General features: G+C 25.5%; 1 protein-coding gene across 1 annotated transcript; it reads right to left on the bottom strand.

Annotated features, from left to right (window-relative positions):
* LOC129983870 (uncharacterized) lies at positions 1-17090 on the bottom strand. Its single transcript, XM_056093538.1, has 5 exons — positions 16905-17090; positions 12518-12546; positions 12358-12429; positions 9673-9826; positions 1-5778 (listed from the first exon to the last, which is right to left on the bottom strand). The coding sequence occupies exons 1-5, from the start codon at positions 16971-16973 to the stop codon at positions 5662-5664; spliced, it is 441 nt and encodes a 146-aa protein (XP_055949513.1). The 5' UTR covers positions 16974-17090; the 3' UTR covers positions 1-5661.
* Positions 17091-17490: the final 400 nt, after the last annotated feature.

The following is a 17490-nucleotide window of genomic DNA, read 5'->3' as shown; positions in this document are numbered from 1 at the left end:
TACATATTAGTATACACTTTATTTATGTCATACAAATGATATACACATATTTACAGAGGTACTAGAATACATTCGAGTTTTGTAAACAAAACTATAGGGGAAGAAACGTCACTAAGGCCCCATTTATTGTGAATTTTATTTTGAAAGTACAAATAACTTTTTTAAAAAAAAGCTGTAGAAAAGGCATTTTAATGGGATTCTAAAGAATTCTATAAAGGAATTAAAAATATAAAAATGAATGCATAGACAAACAAGTTAATAAAATGTACAAGAAACATGGCCTTAGTAGGGGCTACACACCATTGTGCAAGGGATGCTGCAAGGTGAGTAACACTATCTCTTGATTAAAAAATAAGAACTGATGAAATCTGATGAGTTCTTGCTTGAATACAAACATCTTCCAGACATGACAAAAGCTTGAAATAAAAAAAAGAAGCTGGATTTTGCAAAATAATGAATTGTATCAAACATATTAACCAAGAAGTAAAATAAGTATGATTAATTGAAGAATAAAATGAATAAATTTATACAAAAGTACTTGAGATATTAAAAATATTGTAGAATTATGGCATAAAAGAATAAGAATCAATCTCCAGGATGTTATAAATTGATTCTGAAAACACTGAAATCCAAGAAAGGTGTGTGATCTTTTGAGGAACTATCTGTTCATAAAAACTGACCACTGTTGATATATAATGCTGCATTGAACGTAGATTCATTCTGGACTCCTGTGATATCATTCATCACATGAGTGGCATACTTTTAAAAAAATTCTTTTTTTTTTTTTTTGATTGGAGATATTTTATTTGGAATTTAATGGGCAAAATGATTAAAGTACAGATAAATAATTTTAATTATTTAGGAAAATAATTAATCTGCAATAAATGAAAAAATTTACGTAAGTATCTGCAAGTTGCTTTTATATAGTTTTCTTTTATTACCAGATAATAATTTGGTATTAGTAAAGATTAATTAACTTTACTGAAATGGAAAGGTAAAAATGGCTAAAGTAGATTCAGACTATCTTAGGTTCATTATTAATCAAAGAGCAGTAACACATATTACTAAGATTTTATGGTAGAAATAGAAAAACCTTGAAGATGCTTTATGAAGATCATAAATTAAACATCACAAACTTTTTTAGAAAGATACTTCATTATCTCAAGGAGAAGATGTTCAGGAAGGGGGGGGGGAGAGCACATTTTTATTCTTATTTTAAAAAATATTTTTTTAAACTTAAATTTTGGTTAATGAAGATAAAAAAAAAAATTAAGTGTAAATTTTGTATTTCATGGAAATGTGACTGAGAATGTTGCTCTTCATAAGCATCATGCAAAATTTTAAAAGTCATTTCCTTTATTCATTTAAAATATCTGAAAAATTGAATTTTTTAAAATATTCCTTCAAAAACCTCCATGAGAAATCAGCATTCATATCTTTATTGCATACATCTGTTGACTGTCATGAGCAATATGTTGAGTGACAAAACAGATGACTCATGTGATCAACAGTGTCGTACTCTTGTCTGATAATGTGGAAAATGCGAAAAATTTCATTATGTAGCAAGATTTACTGAAGAAGATAAGAAAATAATGTGACATAAACCTTACATAGATGTTTGGAAGTTTAGTGAACTCTATACTTTACTTCCATCAGTAGAAAAAGGTATATATGTGCTTGAATGCTTGAGGAATACTCATAACAAGTGCTTTAGGAAGATCTCATTTCATTAAACACAATTATATTGAAACAGAACAATTTCCTATGCTTCTAATGAGAAAATTTTTCACTTGAATTTTTTGACATCTGCATTTAAAAAGTATGATAATGAACATGATGAATAAACATGTGACTATAATGCATGATACAATGACAATAATAATACATCATTTTATTCAAAAATTTCAATGATGCAAAACAAAAATAATTCAAGATTTTTTTCCAAAACTTCAGTAATTTGAGAATGAATATATTACTTTATTCATTCAAAGCTCACTCTCTTCAAAAGAAAAATTTGAAGCATACATAGAATTTACAATGAAAAAAATTCCAAAAAGAAAAAAGGCCAAAACTTTAATCCCCACCTACTACTAGGAAATTCTCCTGCTATCAGAAAATGTCCATAAACTTCTACACAGAATAAGTTTCAATTCCTTTTGGTTCTATGCCAAACACTCTAGCACAAAACGGACATATCTTTGTTCTGTTACAAAATTTTACCTAAGTCATAATATTGATTTTAAAGATTGCATAAAAAATACATTCATCGATCTACTTTATATATCAAGATATTATTAATTTGAATAGTAGTCTAAGAACAAAGAAAATAAAGGCAAAATTTTAGCGTAATAATTAACAAGACTAACTGTCAAATCATTATCAGCCAAAGAGATGAGTTTTAACACCACTTTCTCTAAAATAAAGCCTAAACTTTAGGTAACATTTTGACCATTACACTTTGCAATGTTACAATTTTAGACTTTCTACTGATATATTTTTTATATATAAAATTATTTTTGTAATAATGCTGCTAGCAAGAGCAAATATTTTTAAATAAAATTAAATATTATTTATAAGCAATACTATGATAATACAAATCATATGAAACAATTTATAACCACATCATTTACAAAACTGCACCAAAAACTGAAATGCAAAAGAAGTAAAACAGTTTAAATTTTGAGAAACATTTCAATATGAATAAGAGAAGAATTATTTCTATAAAATTCAAAATCTTTTGTATAAAATTATTAAATGAAATACAAAATGGACACATTTTACATTAATAAACCTTATTTACAAACAAAGCATTAAAATCACATAAGTTCAAAATACATTAGAAAATGTTTTGTTATTAAACTGAAATAAACAATTAAATGTATTAGAACTCACAATAATAATTAATATTTGTTTTAAGATATTAACTATTTAAACTTGAAATTAATTTAGGTTTGAAGAATTTTAATTTTATTCACAGTAAATGCATAAGCCTCCTATTCAACAGATCCCTTAAACTATTACAACTGTTCTCACGGAATTCAAGTAATTCTGAATGGATCTGAATGTGCAAGAAATATGTTATAGGGAGCTTGAAAATCTCAGTCGTGTTTGTAAACAATCATAAAAGAAGTGAATATGAAGATGGTGGGGTCTGAAATTTTTTTTCTCCATAATTCTTCTATGATTGAAAGATAATTTAAATTATGTGAATTGTCACTTAATCATAAAAAATAATTTTTATGTCAAAAATTTCTCGATAGCTGCAATAGCTTGGAAGTCAGGACTCAGTAATTTTCAAGGTTTTTTTTTCATGTTAATTGCAATTGCTCCTTAACAAAACTTGTGACGCCATGTTGGGAACCTTTCATCATTTGCATTCTCTTCCACCGTCATAGTTGATGAAATTAGAGAAAGAAATGGCACAAAAAAAGAAAGGGGGTGATACATTTTCAGAGAACCACCCTAATTTCACCTTCTGTGCTGACATGAAATTTTTAAAAATGTATATAAAAGCAATGAAGAATGAATTTTTTATTTCAGTTAAGAATATAAAAGAATTAAAAAGAAATCAAAACAAATTTTTCCTCCAAAATATTGCATTACCTTGCAGATAGTTTGATCAATTTGGGAAATAGACAGATTCTGATTCTAAGAAATCATGCTTATAAAAAATATTCAAGAATTTTTTTTGTGTTAAATTAATACACATTTTTTTACACCTTTTTATTGTTTGTTTTGGAAGTTATTTAATTTAATGATTTGTACTTCATTCCAAGTGGTTACTTGAAAGATGATTTCTACTTCCAAAAAGATAGAAGTAATCTGCTATGTAGCTTTCTATGTACTATCAACTTGAATAATCATTGACTACAAACGAGTTAAGAAATCACTACATAAAAATCATATTATACTTTAATCCTTTTTAATAATACAAACGTCTTCAAACTAAAAAAAAATAAGTCATCGAAAAATTTAGAATTTTATTTTTCAGAAGTTATATATATTCCAATATAGTTTATGGTCCATTATATACTAACCAATTCAAAATAGCTGTTATTCTATCCATGGAGTTTGGACAAGATTACATTAAATACTATAGAAGGGTGAACTAAAGTACAAAAGATAATTAAAAAAAACTTATATCTCTACATAATTATTTCTTGCAACAAATATATAAAAGAAAAGCATGTTGTAATCACTGTAAATAAGTTTTAATTGACATTCCTGTTGTATGGACACTATAATTGACAGATCTGATCCCTATGGTTTTTTTTTATAGGAACAATAGAAGGATTTGATATATATCAAACCTAAGTTACAATAGAAAGAGATTTAGTTACTGTCTCCCATTTTATTTGTTTTTATGTCTTCTCTTTAGAGAGTTCAATTGAATCCAGTGTAATTTGCCACTGTAAGTGCATGCACGCTTCAATATACACAATAAAATTGAGCACCTTCCAATATAAACACTGTAGCATATAAATGAACTGCTATTCCTTTTTATAATAATACTTATTCTCAAAGCAAAGGATCAGATATTTCCTTCCCTATTTTTCTTAAACATGAATTATAAAAGAGGGTTGTAATAGTCACTTACCAAACAAGAATTCTTGTTCTGTATAGATGTTAATATGGTCAAGATAGGATACCTGCATTTTCATCAATTAACATAGATACAAAATTAATATATAAAAAATTCCTACAGCTAAAAAAAAAACCTTTATAAATTTATTTTAAAATAGCAATAAGCAAAATTCAAAATCTGGGCAAAGAACAATATATTAAACTTCCTTGCTAAGAAGCTCCTTAAAAAGAAGGGGGAAAAAAATTGGGGTGAAAGATATTTAAGTAAATTTAAGGTAACCAAAGGTTGTTAATGCATTCAAACATATAAAAAAATATTAATATTTCGATTCAACTAAAACAATTAACTAAACGAACTCAATTAATTGCTTCAAATTGAGTAATAAAAAAAATGTTTTACTTGCTATTACTTTAAAGCTAAATTGTGCAGTTAAAAAAGTTCACTTTTTTTAAGTGAAGCTAATACGAATAAAAAAAGTTATAAATCAATGAAAATTTTTTACAGCTATGTCGCCATCAGTATCTTTAGTTTCTGAAAATTTAGGCATTAAGAAGAATTATCAAGCAAAATTTCGTATAAAAATTATCATAATTACTGACAAAAAAATGTAAATAAGTTACAAATTAATTCTTATTATCTTCTATGTCATTGACCACTGAAAGTTTGTTTATTAAAACATAGTCATGGATCTAAAACACTTTCAAACACAAATGAAACACAGAATATATATATCACCTTGCTTTTTTCCTTTCCCTAACCTTTAGGGAGACATACATATAGCATTCATAAATGAACAAAATAACTAAATACTTAAAAATGAAATAGTATACGTTTTAATGTAAATCTGTCTTAATTTCTTTTAAATCTGAAAAACTAAGACAAATTTCACACTATTTTCTTTACATACTTATATAATAAAACCATCTTCCATCTATAAATTTTGAATATAACTTTTATAAATATAATTCTCTGCCTTTCCCACATATGATACATTTCTGCCATCCCATGCACATACACATATAAATACTCTATTCCAAATAATGTACAACAAGAACAGTCAATATATATGAAAATGATCAAAGGTTTGGTCGGTGCTTTTCTTCCTCATAGAAGGGGAAGCGCTGATAATTTTCTGGAGTGTCCGAGTACTGAGCCACGGAGTAAGGCGGAGGAGCCTCTCTATTCACCAACACCTAAAAAGAGATTTCATTTTCAGTTTCATTAACTTTAGTATGTATCTTTAGAAAAATCAGAAGTCAATGTTGGGGTTTTCCCCAAAGAAACCTTGTTTATTTTTTACATCATCATGAATTATAAAAAGCCTTTGACATTCTGCTGTTTACTTCCTCAATTTTGAGTGACTGAGTATTTGAGGAGTTTAAATTTTGAAAAATTTATGGCTAAGATTTTATTGCTTTGAATACTTCAAATAGGGTTGAACAATTACCCTCTCAATAACAAAATTAACTCTAGTTGCAAATTCAAAAAAAATATATTTAAAATGAGATGTATTTTCAGTTTTCTCCAGAATATTTGAAAATGAGACATTCAATTTTAAAAGTAGTTTTGCATAAATGTAGTAAAGGCATAAAAGAGCTAGCTAAGTAAATAAAATAAGCAATACTTATGAAAATATATGGTGGTTGAAAGATAAGAGCTTTTCTTTGGATTTCAGGTTATATAATTGCATAATATGATGCACTTCTTTTACAATCACTCGCAATTTAAAAATCATGTTTTTTCTTTTAAAATATTCTGTCTTTGGAATTGTCTAAAAAATGTTCGCTTTTTAAATTATTTAATATTTTTTTGAAATATTTTATTTTTATGACAAATATTATTTCTAATGGTTATTGTTCAATTTATAATTGCCATTTGTTAATCAGTTTTTAATGTTCAAATTTTCCATTTTATATAAATTTTTATTATTTCTAAATGTTGATAGAATAACCAAGAATAGGATTAATATTCAGAAATATAAGTGCTTTGTTTGGATGTTAGTTATGTTTCAGATATTAATGTTATGTATATGGTCCATGTATTTTTTTTATTATTATTAATGATCATGTATTTAATTGCTTTAGAACTTTTTTAAACTTTTAATGTATCATAATATTTTTTCCATAATACTTAATATTCACACACAATTCAGAATTACTATCGTTAATTCTTGAAATTTTAAGTTATGATCAAGCCTCTTTAATTGTAAACATTTTATCAACAAATTGAGTTAAAATTTCAGAAGCACATTTAAATAAAAACTGCCACTTATACTTTTTAAATAAAAATTTGTAATATCCATATAACATAATATTTTATGTTACAATTTCATCACAGATTTTAGATTTCAATTCAAGACTTGTCAAAACTGCTTAATTTACCAAGTGAAAAACATAAATATTTTGTGTGTGAAGGATGAAAGGTTCTAAATTAACACTAAAGAAAATAACTTTTAAAAATTAATCCATTATTGAAGAAATAAAATATTATGATATATTGGGAAATGTAAATATAATTAAAACAAAATGCTACTGCAATTTTCTCTACTGAAATTATTTTATATTATTATACCTTATTTTATTGGAAGAAAAAATAGAAATATTTTAATCATATAAATGTAAATTAACAAAATAAGTGAAATTTACTCTTATCCGAAGAAAGAATATTTAATTGCCTATTACACACTTTTTTTTTTTTTTTTTTCATATTTAAGCTATCAGAAGAAATCTATCTCAGTGATAGGATATGGTTACATTTTTTTTTTTTTTTTTAACTCTTGGGAATCAAAAACTATTATTAACCATTTGATTCACGTTAGAATGTCAATAAATATGCATTTCACACAAATTGTCTCTTTTTAAAAGAAAATTTAGGAGGTTCTTATTAATAATATTTATAGTATAAACTTATGCTTTGATGTCTTATTTGATTTAATGACAAAGAATTATTCAGTTTATTTAAATTTAATGACAAAGAATTATTCAGTTTATTTAAGTTATTACATAAACATATGAAATGTTTTTTTCATTGAGCCATTGTTTTAGGGTTGTTAATGAATCTTCACTTCAAAATGTGAAAATAAAAGAGGAAAAGACATATCTAAATTTACAGCAAATATTTATATTAAATTGTGATAAATTCAGATTTAGAAATAAAGTTATTTAGTTCCTGTTCAAGTTAAAATGGTCAAAATTCACTTGTGTAAAAATGTAATTTATGTTAAATAAGGTTATGTAAGAAATGAGATGTGCATACGATTACAATGTTCTGGCATTCTGGTATGAACTTATAATCCTGTAGTTACTGTGAAACATTACATGTTATATTAAATTGCAATAATGCAAAGAAAAAAATTTCAAGACAACCATTGTGATGAATATGACAAGTGAAAAAATTTCATTTGGAGACATTATGCATTCTCTATTACATAAAAAAGAAATAAGTCACTGATACAATGTGCTATTTCATCAAACCATCAACAATTTATACAAAAATGTAGCATGTAAAAAAAATCGTATGTGTATGATAATGCAAATACTTTTAATTATAAATAAGTGTACATAAATGTCAATAAAAATCATAACTTAGCAATAACTGAATAAAGTTTAAAAAAACTTTGAATATAACATATCTTACAAATCATAAGAATAAATATATACTGCAAGTGTTATTATTAGTTAAAAAAAATTGCCAAAGCTATCAGGAAAAAAAGATAAAATTTGCATTAATTAAAAATCTAAAGTGATATTGAAAAGGAACAAAATTGGATAATTCCAAAGTTATATGCTAGATAATATTCAAATTGATGTGAAATATTAATTAATGGTTTTCAACTAGTTACATTAAAATAACCAAACTGTGATCTACTATTATAATGCTTCATATTATGCATAATCTTCTATGAAGACTAGAATAAATAAATAAACAAAAAATCATATTTTATTCCTATGGTTTAAATAACAGTTCCAGCAAAAGTGCAATATTTTAAATCAAAATAAACAAAGCACAAGGAAAAAAAATGCCAAATAAAATAACCATAATAAAATAATTCAAACCATGCATAAAAGTTTGTTCTAAAATTTATTAAAATTAAAGCAAAATTTGCATGACAACAAAAATGCCTTTACTTAAAAGGGTTTTGTTTGAATTTTAAGACAGAATGTGAAAATTGCAATATTTTTGTATAGTTAGAACATAATAAAATGTTACAGATTTTACATTCACATTTTCTACAGATTCCCTACTATACCTATTGACATTTTTAAATAAAGGAAATAATATAAGATTATATAGAGTATAATAAATGTTAAAAATTTAAATATTCCAAATACTGATAAATTTTTAACAATCATCATATTCGCTTTACAGGTGTCAATTGCTTCTAATGAAATATGTGCCAAATTGGTATTAAAATTAAAGAGTTCTTATTGGGAAGCAAGGCAATAGCTGCAATAATGAAGATTGAAAGAGTCAACTTTGTGTGAACATTGCCATTAAAAATATAGGATAAAGTATCCCCTTTGAGTCACCAAACTCACCACAACAACCCATCATGTGAACATATTCCTCTTTATTCTTTTTGGAGCTGCTGCAGTATGTACAATAGCTCCATCATAACTATAAACTTCATTGAAAACATTTGAGTAGCACTCTTCATATAATATTATTAGCTCATATAAATTCTTATTCTCCTAACAATTTAAGTTTCTTAGACACGAAGATGAACTAAAAAATAAAATAACTATTGCCTTTTTTTTAAAAAAAAATTATACTTCTGACAACTGATTTATTTTATGGATAACCAATTATATTTTGTAAAACTATAAACTTTTTTTTATTTGTTGCTATTTTATTATATATAGGCACACAATGAGTATTTAACTTTTAAAATTTGTAAATTGTTTTTTTTTTATACTTCAGTACTTCTAGAATATTCCTATGAAAATATCCTTTTTCATTCAATTTATATTGAATAAGTCAAGTATCTTAAGAACTACAATGTTATAATTTGAATTACTGTAATAATGATAAGATTTAAATGTGACAATTGTTGAAAAAAAATGTTAAATGTATTAATAGAAACTTACCCCAGTCAATCCTTTGTCTTCATCCATGGCTCCTTTTGATGCATAATATTCTTCTTTGGAAGAGTGTAATACAACGTAAGAGTTACTATCATAACAATAACGAAATAGTCCTCCACATGCTGACAGGACAAGAACCATAAACACTACACCGGCCCTGAAAAAGAGTAGACATCTTAATAAGCATAGCTATACTAAACAATCTTTAAATATTCTAGAGGATTCATACAAAATATTAAACTGGCATAAGAATACAATTGAATAACAGGAAATTATGATAATGCAATAATTTTAACACTGACTGAAAAATCAGAGTAAGAAATTTTAAATTAATGTTTGCACATAAGTATTGAATAAACCCAAGTACTGTATATATATATATACACAAAATGATTTTTTTTAATGGATGCAATGACCCGAATTCTAAATCAAATTGAATTTATTTCCATTTTCTAATTCTTTAATTAAATTAATCTGGGGGCACGGCAGTGCCCCAGACAAGTCGAGCAAAAACAAGAGGCACGGCCGTACCATCCTTTTCTCGATTTTATATATTCCTGAATTAGACATTTCAATATACATCATATAACATATATGAAATAACACAAAATTTAGAATATACAAAATGATAAAATTATGTTCAATTAAACCAACCATATTGATGTGCTTGTTTGAGAAAACCCAGGACTGAATGTAAATAGACTTCTCCCTGTATTAATCAAATTTTATAAATACACATATCTATATTTTGAAGAACAAATTCTTTTTGAAAACTATCTAGAAAACTATTTGAATTTCTCAAATTATTGGCTTTACTAAAGAATATAATTTTCACAATTTACCAGTAACAATTCATTTTTATCAAAACAGTTATTTTTTGTTTATACCACTGATAATATTCTTTCCTTTTTATGTACAAATTTTTCTAAATATAATTTTAATTCATCATTTAATTAACTTTGTATTTTGCCCAATATGCCCTATTCTGTGCAAAAAAAAAAAAAAAAAAAAAAAAAAAAACTAACAATAACTGTATTATATTGTTGCAAATCATCACAAGGCAGACTATTGCAAAATGTGAGCAAGTATTATTACTATAAAATATAAGTCGCACACAAACACACACAATGTCCTGTGGTACTTAATTTGTTATGAAGGCAAGAACCAAGATAAAGAAAAAACTTCCATATATTAAAGCAAAAAATGCAACAAGAAATATATTAAGTGTGTGTGTTTTTATATATGTAAACATAATAGCTGAAAATAAGGCTCAAAATCAGAATTGTTTTAATAGAAACATATAAAAGGCTGTACAATGGGCATCTGACTATAGTATACTTTTGTATATCTATCATTTTAAAAAGTAAATTATGTAATAAGATGCATAATTATACACATATAAGATTACATTTTAGTTTTTAGGGGAAAAAAATATAATTAATGATTTGTTAAAAATCATTAACTATAAAAATATATCTAAGAATTTTTGCAATCATAGTTTTTCTAATAATCATTATTAGAAAAAACATTAAAATGTATCATCAGAGAAAAAAATCAGATTAAATTTTTCAATGCATAAAGTCAAACTTAAGCTTAACAACCAGAGAAATATTGTTTTTTTTTTTTTTTTTTTTTTTAAATAAACTCTTATCAAGAGAAAACTTTTAAGTATCTTAAGAATTAATTTTAAAAAATAAAATTTATAATTTATTATATTTAATATTATGGATTTGAAATCATTTTTTTTTTCAAAATGAACACAAGTTGAAAAACTTGTATGAAGTGAAAATTTAATCAAATTTACTGCATTAAGTATTGCAAATATTAAAATAGAGAACAGTCACATAGGGTATGTAAATGTTAAAAATTTCAAAACTCAAGTGCCATAGGAAGAGTCAGAAATTAATGGTAAAATTCCATCTTTATAAGTACAAATAAATAAATGTTTAAATAAAAAAAGAATTAAGTTTAAAAACACAACATTATTTAATATAACAAGGTTTTAATATATTATACTACTGTTTGTTATTATAGAAAATAAAATAACCTTCCCTTAAAAAAAAAAAAAAAAGATAATGCATGCTTTTATCAAAAGATCTAGCAGTCATTCTTTTGGTTCACTACCATCATACAGAGGGGGAAAAAAAGCAATTAATCTTAAAATGATAAAGACTAGAACTAATGTGACAATCACATAAAAAAGCTTTGCGAATTTTGATGATAGGTAAGTTTTTGAGCATGAAAATAATTATCAATGTTGCAAGAAATCTAATTATTGCAGTTGATGACTTCTGTTCCCCCATCAACTTCTGAACCTTAAGGCATAAACGAATATAAAATATACAATTTTATGCAAATCAAAAAAGAAGTTCTATGCTATAAACACACATACATCAAGCAAGGATTTAATCATCATTACTGCATCAGATTTACTGCATGATTATTAAATCCTTGCAGGGAGAAAAAAAAAGGGAGAAAAAAATTAGGAGAAATCAAAAGGGAGAAAAAAATTCAAAAGGGAGAAAAAAATTAGGGGAAAACATTTCATCAACATTAAATTGTAACCAAAGAGTCAAGATAAGAATTTATTTATTCCCTCTTTATATACAGCAGAAATGAAAGGTTTTCATTACAACTGCACCATTTATGATAAGAATAAGAAAAATTAATTAAATCACAAGAACTCACCAGAAGTACCAAGGTGAATAAACATAGTCACAGCAAAGATTATCTCCACAGCAATACTGGTCTTCTCGACATCTAAAGGATTATTAGCAGATTATTTACTTTTACTATTCCAAATTGAATTTGATATATTAAAAACTAATTTTGAAAAATTCACACTTACAAATCATGGTTGCAGTAATATGCTGATACCTAAAGGAAAGAAGGTCAGAAAACATTAAAAAAGTACTTCCTATTAAAAAACTGAATTGTTTTCTCTTTATGGTTTTAGCATTATAAAGTATTCTGGTTAACATACACATTCAACAGCTAAATTAAATAGTTTTTTCAAGATGACCACACTTAGCTATTTCGCTAATTGACAATTAAAAAACAAACAGGAATTTTCCTAAAAATAAAAGAATAAGTAAGGTTGCTTCTTATTACTGAATTTTTTTGCTTTTGTGTAAAAGAAAGAAAATGTTTATTTAAAAAAATAAAGGTTTACACTTTCCTATATATATATGTACATGAAATAAATAGTATGGATGACATTAAAAAAATTCAATTTCCTCTAAATGTTTCATTTTGCTAAAATTATAATCTAAATTTAACCTTTAAGAACATATACAATATACTGCATATGCCAATAAGTGAAGAGACATCAGCAAAATTCCACAATAAATATGCGATTAATAGCCACATCTTATTTATCTTCATTCCAAAGTCCAATTAAATTTGATTCATTCATTATTTTTTTGAATGGTCTCGTCTGATGTTTATAAATATGCCACCTATGTTCTTATGTAAGTTGTTCCTCTGTTGTATTGAGGTATATTTAATGATTGTTATACTTTCTATGAAAATGGAAAAGATTTAGAACTAAATTGATATAAAAAAATCACCAACATATTGGCTTTTTTCTCTATAAAATATTATCATTACCATTTAAAGGCCGGCTCAAATGTGATTATCATTATTATATTTTCAATTTAATTTTTTTCTCAGAGTTAAATAATTATTATGTAATAAAAAGAACTTAAAGTTTTTTGATTAAATAAATGTTTTAAATAAAAGGCACATATTCTTCTTATAAAAATAAATTTTGTATACAATTGACATTTTTAAAAAAAATATTTTTATCGATTTTTTTTTGGGTGGGGGGGGCACTAAAATTGAACAAACTAATCAGAAACATATTTTACAGACTTATTTCAACACTTCCACTATTTACTATATTTCCTCATATAAAATTTTTCCATTCATCATTTTCTCACAATAGCTTTATTATTTTACTTTAAAACCAGGAAGAAAAGAAACATAGTTCATCTAGATGATTATGCCAGAATCCTATAAGAATACTTCCAAAGACGGCAGTAGCAAGAATGATGTTGATGATATTAACAGAGATCATTAATAAAAGTGATGATGATTCTGATTCAGAAATTAAAGGAAAACCTTAGCACCATAATTGATAAAAAAAAAAGTCCCAATTCTACATAATATATAAACATAAAAGCATGAAAAGAAAATCAGATTACAGAAATTCATAAATAGTAGAGAACTAACATCACATTAGAAATAAATTTTCAAGGGAAAAAAATCCATTTCCTAAAAATAATAAAGTTACAGATGAACTATCTGCAGTTCCAGAGTTTGTAAACAGCGAACGGTTGATATGATTGTTTTTAATACTAATTTGAAAATAGCAAAAAAAAAAAAAAAAAAAAAAAAAGCAAACATAGGAATGTTATATTTAACTGTGGTGTAAAAAACCAGTAACATAAGCCCTTGTGAATCATGAATGACATTAATGTTTAAATATTTCTTAGTGTTATGAAAATAAATATTTTTATTTGGTTCAATAAGATTTGATGATAAAAATAGGTAAGTTAGCTGTGATTTGACATATTACTGCTTTTATTAGAAATTACAGAATATTATTCTTCTGGAGAACAAGCAGCAATTGATGAAAAACTTAAGGTATTCAGAGTAAGATTTCATTCATTAAATATATGGTTTTTAAAAAAATGACTAAACATGGTATTAAAATAATTGCACTAGTTAATTCTAAGACAACTAATAGGAATAATATTGGGAAATGCAGTTGGATAACACATATTGTATTTCTAACTCACCAGCTGACATTATTTTGAAAGGACCATGCGGCAATTTGACAACAGATTAGTTATTGTTTTACAAAATCTTTGTTGAGTGACGATATCATTAATTAAAGAAACCTATCAAGAATTCCTGCAATTGAAATCAAGAGACAAGTTCAGCACTTTAATGAATCCACAATGCTGTAAGCATAATGTTGTATGTTTTCAAAAAAAGATAAATATATCAAGCTGTTTTTTTCTTAAGCACTATGATGATGGTAATATTGAAAGTCAAACTTTCCATTGTTCTGGCATCAAAAGGTGGCATAGATGTAGTAGCTAAAGAAGGAAGGAGGAGGAAGATCTACGATTGCCATGAGAATATAGCTTATGGCGTTTTACTATAGTTTTTTTAAACACTGCAAGTTTAAACAGACAAATTATGTTTCAAATATTATCATCTAATTCCACTCCAAAATAGAGACTTTATTTTTTTTTTTTTGAAAATTTAACATTATCCCCTATGAAACCATATTGTCATTGCGACCATTTGATCTCATTATTATTACAATTCCATTCCATTAGAAGTTCTACAAATATAATCAAGCATCAATCAAACAAATAAGAAAATATAGCTTCAGAAGATACCGCCCCCCCCCTCCAAAGGAAATGAAGATCTAACTTGTGCGAATAAATAAAAATAATGATATAATCATAAATTTTACTAAATGTTTCAATTTTGCATGGGGGAAAAAACATTTGTCAGAGCAACAATAATTATTCAGCATGCCAGAGAATTGTTTGACTGTTAGAAAGTAGTTAGTAAATTTAAATTTCTTCTTTGATTTGTTTTAGATTCAGGATATAATTCACAAATCAATCAATTTTTTTATTGTATTTGTCATACATATTTTAATTTAATCAGTTTTTCTTCCAAATTGATCTTCATTACTTCTATGAGATTGATAGACACAACCTTAAACATAAATATTACTAAAAATTGATATTATGCCTTCAAAGGAACTGACGTACAAAGTATGTTGTCTGTGCTCTTAAATTATTCAAATCTGTCTATATTCTTAAAGGCTACACAACAATGGGTACAAACCATATATGAATTCATGACACACACATCCTGGAAATCAGAACTGATCAAGAAAGACTTTCCATATAAGTATTTCAACAAAACTTTGCGGTCAAAAATTTCTTAAATTTTAAAAATTAAGTTAAATTCCCAATTCCGAAGAACTGATGGACAATTTATTTATAATCTTATCTATTTCTAATTTTATCCAATATTTTGAAATATATTGATTAAATACTAACAGTAACATTTCAAAGCATTGGATACAACTAGAAAAGAAATATAGAAATGATTGATCACATACAGAGCACAATAATAATTTATCATAAAGATATATACAAATGTAATAATTTAAAAAATGGTCCCTAATAAAATTTATCATGAAAGCATTTTTTACAAAAACAAATTATAACTATAAAAGAAGTTGGTGTAACTTTTATATTTGTAAAGCCAAATTACAATTCTAAATAGAAAAAAGATTTTCAAGCAAATCTACTTTCAAAGATAATAATAAAAATTCATAAACTGAAAAGCAGTAAAGTTTTAAAAACTAACAAAATATATAATTATATTATAAAAACTTTAAAAAACTATTGTGATGGAAATTTCAGAATTTAACAAAATAGAATAAATATGATGAGATTTAATAAACAACTGAGTCATTTTATCAGTAACTTATTAATAAAAAATATCATACATATTAAGCATGAATGCTGATTTCATGCATCTTTCATATATCTTTCAACAAATTTAATTACAATAACAATTATTTAATACATCAAAACTCTACTAACTTCATGCTCCTGAGCAATACTTCTAAACAAAGGAAAAATAATAATTCTTCAGCTGATATATTCACAGAGCGGGAGCATATTTAATAGATATATAAAGCAATGGAAGTGTAGAATTATGAGTGTCACTTTAAAGAATAAAAATGTACAGTAATACAAAATCAATTAAGCAATTCATAATGTCGCTTAGTACACTCTCAATGACATTAAATACTAAAAAATTAAGGCTGCTATTTTTCAAAATAATAAGGCAAATTTTAAAAACGAAACTTTAAAAAATATAGGGAATTAGTAGAGAGTAAGTGTTCGAAAATCCTACTTGTAGAGCTAAATTACATATGTTAAATTAATCAAAATATTATATTTTCATCAAAGTAGATATCAAATTCGCACTGATAATGAATTAAACTTTTCTTTCCCCCTTCCAGCTAAAACCTGATGCTAATGAAAACAAATTATATACATAAACTGTTATATTAAAACTGAACTCCAACCGAACTACATTGTCACTACTAAATTTTTGAGATACATAGGAATTATAAAATACTCAAGAGGAAATAAGTAAGTTTTCAAAATCATGTATGTAAGAAATACCTGATTCAATAACAGAAAAACATTTAATGTGAAAAACAGAAACCGAGACACGTCGCTGTGAATTTCCATTATTGTTGTTTTGATGAATGTGTCGGAACAGCTTTTATTGCGGAAGTAGGCAAGCTCCAGTAGGTACCTGTTCCTTAATGTACAACACCAGGTTTTCACATACAATTACACCTTTCAAAGATGAATGGTACACTAAAATTATTAGAAAATATAAATTAATTCATTAGTATTTATTTAAAGTTACTTTCAAAAGTATTTAGAATATGAATGCAACGATTATTTACTTAATCAAACGCATGCGCATTTTCAAAATAAGAACTGTTCCAATTTTCGCACTGTTATTGACATTTTATTATGATGCCAATTTAGATTTTATAAATTTCACTTATAGTTTCATACTTCAGTGTCATGATATTGTGAAAAAATATTTCAGAATACAAATAATTTAATATATTTGTGATATAAGGTAAATTAAAATTTTTCTGAGTAAATAATTGCATTAGTATAAGATTAAATTACACGAACTTTCATGAGATATTTCCAAATATATTTATATTGCTAATTTGGATCTGAGCAT

Source organism: Argiope bruennichi, chromosome 9 (genome assembly GCF_947563725.1).
Source record: "Argiope bruennichi chromosome 9, qqArgBrue1.1, whole genome shotgun sequence".
Classification (NCBI taxonomy): domain Eukaryota; kingdom Metazoa; phylum Arthropoda; class Arachnida; order Araneae; family Araneidae; genus Argiope; species Argiope bruennichi.
This window is presented reverse-complemented; position numbering and strand designations above follow the sequence as displayed.

Coding starts and splice junctions, on each gene's coding strand:
- LOC129983870 (XM_056093538.1), bottom strand. CDS start 16,973: ATGGAAATTCACAGCGACGTGTCTCGGTTTCTGTTTTTCACATTAAAT. Junction 12,547..16,904: donor TTTTTCTGTTATTGAATCAG/GTATTTCTTACA, acceptor TCTTTCCTTTAG/GTATCAGCATATTACTGCAA. Junction 5,779..9,672: donor AAGACAAAGGATTGACTGGG/GTAAGTTTCTAT, acceptor ATCTCTTTTTAG/GTGTTGGTGAATAGAGAGGC.